The following is an 8,646-nucleotide window of genomic DNA, read 5'->3' as shown; positions in this document are numbered from 1 at the left end:
TAAAACGCATTATTCGTTACATTCAGGGCACTACGTCTTATGGTCTCACCCTCGGCCCGGCTTCTACGCCTCAACTTATTGCCTATACGGATGCCGACTGGGCCGGGTGCCCTGACACTCGTCGATCCACTAGTGGCTATTGTGTTTATTATGGTGATAACCTTATCTCTTGGTCTTCCAAACGACAAGCTACTATCTCTCGTTCAAGTGCAGAAGCTGAATATCGGGGAGTTGCTAATGTTGTTGCAGAGATTTGCTGGCTTCGTAACCTCCTTTTAGAGCTACAACGCCCTCTGTCCCGTGCTACTCTTGTGTATTGTGACAACGTTAGTGCAATTTATCTTTCCGGGAACCCCGTTCAACATCAACGCACTAAACACATCGAGCTCGACATTCACTTCGTGCGTGAAAAGGTTCAACGAGGAGAGGTTCGCGTTCAACATGTCCCGTCTCGATATCAGATTGCTGACATCTTCACCAAAGGGTTACCACGAGTTCTTTTTGAAGATTTTCGGTCCAGTCTCAGCTTACGGCCTCCTCCCGCTTCGACTGCGGGGGTGTAATAGATAATGTATTTATGTAAATAATTCTGTAGAATATTACGATTGTATCTATCCCCAAAATTACGGGATTGTATTTTCTATATAATGGAAACCCATTCATGGGGAGGATCAAGGATCCTATTGTTTCAGAATTCAATCAGGTCTTTGCTAAGTTAATAATTAGGTGACACTTAATTAGGTATCATATTTGCTAAATTCTTTATCGTCGCAACCTAGATAAATGAAGGAGTATAACAATGGAATTTTGTAAAGGACCCTGGATTTTTACCTCGCCTTGGGCTCATTCTTAGACTGTGCATTAGGCTCATTCTTAGATGCGGGTGCCTCTTATTACTTATCAAGACTACCTGGATTCTTTGGTAATTCTTACTCTCATTGTGTTTTGCATTTAACAACACAAACATCATCCTCATGTAACAACTTTAACAAGGTAAATATCATATATCACAACATTTTGTTTGCTTATAGTTGAATTCTGCATGCTATTTTCATCATGAAGTTCATCTAATGTGGGTCTTATGTAGTCCTGGCTAAACGGGCGGGTCAAGTGATGGTTCGGAACGGGTTGTATATAACAAGTCCAATTTGGTTCGGGTCAAACCGGGTTATGACCAAAAATAGGTTCGGCTCAAAACTGGGAGAGGTTTTTTTAACTTTATATTATGGTTGGATGTTTGTTGTTTATTTATGTTTATGTGTTTTTTTTTTTTCAGTTTTATTTAAGCAAAATGATTTTTGTTGAAAATATGATTTGATGTAGTGCTAACATTATGACATTTATGTTCCCGTCCACCAGATAGATAAAGTACTAGTTATTTATCCGCCCAAGGAACGTTATGCTCATGTTTGTTTTCTTTCTTCATGCACGTCGGTCATCCAAGAAGATTATGAAGTGTGATGCATTTGACAATTGTGACTAGTGATAAATTTGACGAGGAAGACATTTTCTTACTATAATGTAATAAGATGCTTGCTTAAGAACCTTGAGATGTTTAGGGTATTTAACTTTATCGTTTATGGAATTATGTGTCGGGTCTAATTATTGTTAAAGTAACACCTCAGTCTTTTAGTCGGTTTTGGTGTTGCAAATAATACAGATAATATTTTATTTAGACAAGCTTACACTTTTCTACATTTAGGCATATAAAAAATTGACATTTTGACATTAGATTGACCAAAATTTGTCCAGAGATGAGTTGCACACCAACAATAGGAGCTACTTAATGGTTTTGATTTAAAAGCTATTAGGGGACCCGGGGTGGAGCACATTTCCCCCATGATGGAACCATATAACGCGTGGAAGAATCCCAAACACCACCGCCACTTAGTTTTTTCACGCGTAAATTTGATAACGCGTTAAGAATATCACGCGTGAAGAATGGAAGAATGTAAGGGTTTATTGTTGGGTGTTGTGAGTGATGGGCATTTTCACTAAAATCTATCACCGGTGATGGAATAAAGCTCGATGACATGTCGAAACTTGATTGAAAGTTGTGAGTAAGTGATGAGTGATGACCACCCCTACCCCCTTAGAAATCATGTGAAGTGATTAGAAAATCTCTTTCAAAACCAAAATTAGGGTCAAACATATGACATTTAGTCGGTTTTGGTGTTGCAAATAATACAGATAATATTTTATTTGGACAAACTTACACTTTTCTACATTTAGGCATATAAAAAATTGACATTTTGACGTTAGATTGACCAAAATTTGTCCAGAGATGAGTTGCACACCAACAATGAGAGCTCCTTAATGGTTTTGATATGTGAAGTGATTAGAAAATCTCTTTCAAAACCAAAATTAGTGTCAAACATGTGACATTTTTATGGTTGGGATTAGCCTTACAAAGAAGCCTAATGAACATCTCTTTTAAAACCATAACTAAGATCAAACATGACATTCTTTGAAACTAAGATTTTTATTTTTACTCTAATATTTGTAATATGTTTGCTATATAAACTTCCAAAAATACCTTAAAGCAACGTAAACCAACATCACCTATGTTTACCTTTAGGGCTGAAGAAACACAAGTCTAACCCACACCCCATTAGTATCTTTTAAGTATATACGTGATATAATTCCTAACGACCACTAAGGAATTTTGACATCAACCCTCATGAAATTTTGATAACGACCTCGTAAAATTTTAAAACTTTAAAACAGACCCCATGAAATTTTAACACCAACTTGAACTCCCAATAAATATTTGTTAAGCTTCTAAAATTATACAAATATAATTGTACAAATCTATTATAAACTAATTTTGTGAAACAACTAAACTCATTTTAAAACAACTAAAACTCATTTTAAAATAAACCCAACACAATCAAAGCCAAACACCATTTAGCCCCACCCATTTTTAACTATTAGAAAGCTAACCTATAAAATATGAGAGCGGATTTTTCGATTAAGCACGCCTCACCTACAAGTTGAATTCTACAAACTAATAATTCAATCGATGACCCTACCAAGACACCTACTACCGCCGGTTGTAAGGGTGTGCACAAGTCAGTTTTGGACTCAAACTGGGTTTTCGAATACCATTCGGTTTTGTCACTTGGGCTTGAAATTTTTTATCCCGAAAATATCGGCATTTTCTTTTTTATTATGTCACTCGATTTGACTTGACACAACTCAAATGGAAAAATTTAATACTAGCAAGTTAGCGATAGACAGCCAACACCAAAAACGTTTATGACACCCTTGAAAACAATTCTTCGGTCCGTCATGTCAAACTGATATGCTAACCCACATGACTAGGGCTATAAGCATGTAACGGAATGCAATCGCACCGGGCCTGGTAGGGCTTGGGCTCAAAGTTAAACAAGTTAGCTCAACTGTATATACTCGGTTATTTTAACGAGCTAGAATATTAAGCTTGAGCAAGCGAGAGCCAACTCATTTACTTTGAAAAAAAATTGAATTTGTTTTGTCCATATGGCCTATTTAGATATTGGGTTGGGCTGATAGTAAAATATAGGCTTAGAAAATCCAAAATATTTTATAATTTTGGGTGATAATTTATATCTATTTAAATTCGTCCTTTATTTAAACCAGCCTATTGAACGATTCAACAAGCGAGTTGACCTTGGCTCGAGCTTAACTCGTTTACAAACCAAGCTGGATCAGCTCGGCTTGTTTACAATCAAGCCGATTTCATGCAAGCTTTTTTCAAACAAGCTTCAAGCGAGCAACAAGCAACTTAGCTTTTTCAACAGCTTTACAAAACATGTATATATCAAACAATAAAAGCATGCATGCATATGTCTATAATTCATGCTACATAACGACATGTTTACGTCCCACATACCATAACGAAATCCTTACTGCTACACAACCACAATTTTTATTTCTCACTGCACATATATGTAACATACTATCACCAAACCTTACTGATCAGTTCCGGCTCACGAGGGAGTCGGTTTATCCAAGTTCTCAAGTGGACGGAAAAAAGTCTTTTCCTCCAACACCGAACCATCCTTTGCTGCTGGCTCAGAGCCACCTGGCTTTTGCTCATCTGCTGGCCCAAACACCCCGGTCTTTGGGTGTGGTGCCCAGTACTTTTCTGGTTCCGTTCGGGTAACCGCTTCTTCTGGGACCACTGATGGACGGACCTGATCATCTATGTTCTTATCGTAAGATACATGCAACCCCCTCCTGAGACATGTAGTACAAGAATTGTATTATAGGTTACATTCAGTTGTGAAAATTTCTGCTCTGCTGATTTAAGTTATAGTTAAACAGGTTGGTTTTGAGTTCTTGATCAACCTAATGGGTTAAGTGTGTAAACTCTTATAAATTAAAGGGGTCAAAAGTCATGTAAAATGAACTAAAAAAAAAACCTAGATAAAATGTACATGTTTTAAAAGTTGGTATAAAAAGTAAGTAGCATTTTAGCAAAGTCCAATACATACAATAATAATAATCCATATAATGGGGTTTAAAATTAAAAGTTTAAGTGAGTGAAGATTGAAACTTTATTTCTTATAGGTACAAAAGCTCGAAAGATAAAGGGATAATCCACTAGTTTAATGGGGGTTTAAAATAAAAAGCCAAATCATTACAAGTGGTAGTTGCTAGCTAAGACTATGGGGTATGGGGCGGGTGTTGGGGCGTGGGTAGGCTGAAAACGCCCAAGCCACCACCCCGGGTGGGCTTGGGTTTGGGCGTGGCCCAAGGGGCGAGAGTTTAAGGCCGGGCGTGGGGCATGCTAGCGATCCTATGTGGCCGGCTCCTATTCGCTTGTTGGCTAGGTCATAGCGGGGTACATTTAAAATTCAAATTATAACCGTTTGGCCAAGCCAAGCGGTTCACCCACCCAACAGTCAACATCGCTATATATATAACCCCCAACCCCACCGGCTGTCCACCGCTACCCCAACCCAAACACACTTGATCGAATCCGCTACCCACACACACTTGATCGATGGCCTCTTGGACACATGAGGAAGAGCTAGCTCTTGTCACGAGCGTCGTTGACGCAATGAAGGGCCGCCAACCCGGTGAGACCCGTTACTGGCCGGAATCTTTTGCTAGCTACCGGCATAACGTGAGAAACGACCGGCACAATTTAAACGCGTGCCAACACAAATGGATCGAGCTACGACCGAAGCTCGATCGTTTCAAAGCCTACTACGACAGCGTCTCGGGCGGTGAGATAAGCCACGAAGACCGGGTGGCGGTGGCGAACGTCGAGTTCCGGGGCAAGGAGTAGAAGCCGTTCGACAAGCTTGCCTTTTTCGAAATCTACCTAACGCTCTAGGTTTTTTTTTTTTAATTTTGTAATCCTTTTTAGGCTTTTTTGTAATTTTTATGAATTTTGTAATTTTGAGGAATTTAATAAAATTTTAGGCTTTTTTTTTAATGCTGTGTGTATTTTTTAATTTTTGGTTTTTTTTAATTTTTATTTAATAAACCTGCCAAGCCACGCGGGCTAGCCACGCCCCGCCATACCCCACGGACACGTCACTCACCAGCAGGGGGCTCGAACTCCACATGTCAACCCATGCCCCCAACCCCCGCCCCACCATACCCACAGTCTAATCCAGAAATTGGTTATGATTCATAAGATGCAGCTGACCCATAAAACAGGCCGGGGAAGCATCTCATCTCACACGGATAATAATAATATATCCAAATTACTTTTATTAAAAACGCTCTAGATCTTTCAAACTATGACCGAATTTGGCATAAACAAAACAAGACATTAAAAACCCCCCTTTACGGCTGTTAGCAAATTAATTAATTATTTTGGGACAATTGAAAATTTTTAAACCTAAGATAAGATTATCTCCAATGCGCGGGTGTAAGTCCAACAACTGCATTGGAGATTGACTTAACATCAATTAATTATCTTGTCTTTTTATTCTTTTCCACGATATTTATGATATGGAGGGACCAGAAAGAAAACTATGCACCACTCTACTGTACGGCAACTTATCTTTCCTCTTTTACACTCTACAACTACAGATCGATCATCTTCAATTCATAAACTAGAATACAATAGAATAGAATTCAGGAAACAAAAACAAGTATGCCAGGCAACAAAAACATATTAATTTCTGTAGATCCAGTGATATTCGGTTCCAAAACATTGAAGAAGACGATCGCAACAATTTCACTCGATCGAATAACCTAAAATTATTAACATATATACGTAGCTCCTTTTCCAAATCGATCTATGAAATTCTCTAAGATCATACTTATAAACACCAAGAGATTCAACAAAAAACGATGATCCACATTGAAGACGACAAATTTCACTCTAAGTAACTCGTTTTCACTTCTTCTATGAAACAACTATTACTTATTCAATCAAATTGAAAACAGTTTGTTATACAAAATGAGCCGAAGTACCTGAGAATGAGATTTGGAATAACAGTACTACGGATCTGAGTGATGAATCGGTTTGCGATTCTCCGGCTTTGCGAACCAGTGGTGGCCATACGATAGCGATTTTTTTTTCCGGTGAGTAGGGGACAACAATGGTGGATGCTCAAGGCGAAGATATCAAGAAGAAAAAAAGTAGGTGAGTTTTACTTGCGTGCTTTCTTTATCTTATAGATAAACTAGATGTGTATGTATAGGTAGGTAGTGGGTATGGCAATATTGTCACAGTACTCTTTTCATCTTTCAATCCAAGCACCCTTAGGGTATATAAGAGTGGTTAATCATTTAAGAATGATATATTTAAAAATTAATTAGTAAGAGTGTATCATGTTATTCAATGAAAAGTGTTTAAACTATGCTGAAAAGTGTTGGCAATGGTTAAACACTTGAAGTAGTAAACTATTATTTAAAAAAAACAAAACATAAAACACAATATACCATCCAATCATCCCTCCCCGATACATCACTCATCATCTTCACCGATCGGTAACCAAACACCGATCATCAATGAAACCGCGCGGCAAAGGGGGATAGGTGATGGTGTTCCAGAGCGGCAAACTCGGTTTGTCAATCCCCTTTGTCGCCCACTCCGTATGCCCTTAGACCATGCGTAGTGCTAAGGGTGAATAATGCACCCACCCTTTAGCGTTTTTCGTCATGTAGCAGTACAGTCAGCAAGGGACATTATTGGACGTTTTTCTAAAATGGGTGTAGTGGGGATGTAAGCATTATGTTAAAAGAGTGTAGAGAATTAAATAAAAATAAAAAAAAAACCAACAAAAAAAGCTATTGGCTAAAAAAGGAAGATTAAATGTGACTGGTCCTTCAAATTTGCTCCAGGCGTAATTTGAAAAACGCCAAAACATCAAAATTGACCAAACACGCTCAAAGGGTGGTTTCCCAACATGTTTGGGCGGGATTGGGCAAAAAAAAAAACTGCGCAAAAATGTTCTTAGTAATTTGAGATTTTGAAATATTTGCTTATTATTTTTTGAGATGAAAAATAACACATATCTAAGAAATTATAGAATACAATAAGTTAAGACAAATGTTAAATATGTGGTAGAATTCAAACATGTACTAATCTCGTAACTGTTATATTTATGGATCACGTTCATGATATTTCTATTTTTGTTGAGTATTTGATCATCCCTTTTTTAAATCGTTCTCAAGTTCTAAACCTTGTTTATAAGAGGAATACTTTTCAGGTCTTGTATTATGTTTATAAAAACTTCATGTCATAGGGGAGTCACAAGTTGGTTGATTTTGTTAAACTATTTGTTAGCAAACCAAATAAAAAAAAATTAGTCTACCAATTTGTTTTTTATGCATTTTATGATATTTAACCTTTAGGGATATATTGGTCATGTTTATTAGATTTTATTACTATTTAGTGAATAATAAATAAATTAATAATGTAATTATGATACAGTCCTGTTGTAGCTCGAACTCGTCTAATAGTTCATCTTAGGTCAAAACTTTGGTTTGAATCAAAAACAGAACTTACGGGCACAACAGAGGAAATATAAAAATATAACTTGAGAAAAAAACAATAATAGAATCAGGAATAGATTGGATTTCTCAACCAATCCACCCAAATAATTTTCGCTTTTCTATTCTTAATAGCAAACCACGAATAGAAATGGTTTAACTATGGAATCAAAAATAGTTTCACGCATTTGTTTAGACGTTTGAAAACTTATGTTGTTCATGTGGCGCCAAAGCACCCATCAAGTAACTATAACAATAGCCTACCATCATTCTTTTGAAATTCTTCGTCAAAAGCAAGTCATTCTAAGCCGTAATGTCTCACGACTTCTTCGAACCAGGAAGGTCAATATCGAGCCATTTAGAGAACAAAAGGCAAGTCCTTGAAGCAAAATCAATTGTTTTTGCTATAAATGAATTATAAACTACATTTTTTTATCTAAGACTTGTTTAGGCATGTAAAGAAACTTATATTGTATAGCAAGCCATCTAACTCTTCATTAAAAGGCATTTAGAAGAGCTTATATTCACTTGCTTATTTTGGTTATGAAAATAAATACTCATGTATGCATGTATAATACATAGAAAACGAAGCTTGTATTTTGGGTACAACCTGTAAATTTTGAAAAGATTGTGAAAAAAGTTGTCAAAGAGCTAAAGTAAAGTGGGAGAAAGTATAAGGTATAGTATGCGTAGATATTGCTA

The 8,646-nt window shown here is 37.0% G+C and overlaps 1 protein-coding gene across 1 annotated transcript; it reads right to left on the bottom strand.

The window, feature by feature from the left end:
- Positions 1–3,766: 3,766 nt before the first annotated feature.
- Positions 3,767–6,717, bottom strand: LOC110916147 (late embryogenesis abundant protein At5g17165). The gene is made up of 2 exons (XM_022160904.2): positions 6,421–6,717; positions 3,767–4,221 (listed from the first exon to the last, which is right to left on the bottom strand). The coding sequence occupies exons 1-2, from the start codon at positions 6,507–6,509 to the stop codon at positions 3,972–3,974; spliced, it is 339 nt and encodes a 112-aa protein (XP_022016596.1). The 5' UTR covers positions 6,510–6,717; the 3' UTR covers positions 3,767–3,971.
- Between the last annotated feature and the right edge of the window lie 1,929 nt (positions 6,718–8,646).

This window comes from Helianthus annuus, chromosome 4, assembly GCF_002127325.2.
Source record: "Helianthus annuus cultivar XRQ/B chromosome 4, HanXRQr2.0-SUNRISE, whole genome shotgun sequence".
Taxonomy (NCBI): Eukaryota; Viridiplantae; Streptophyta; class Magnoliopsida; order Asterales; family Asteraceae; genus Helianthus; species Helianthus annuus.
The sequence above is the reverse complement of the archived record's forward strand: the minus strand, read 5'-3'. Positions and strand labels throughout refer to the sequence as shown.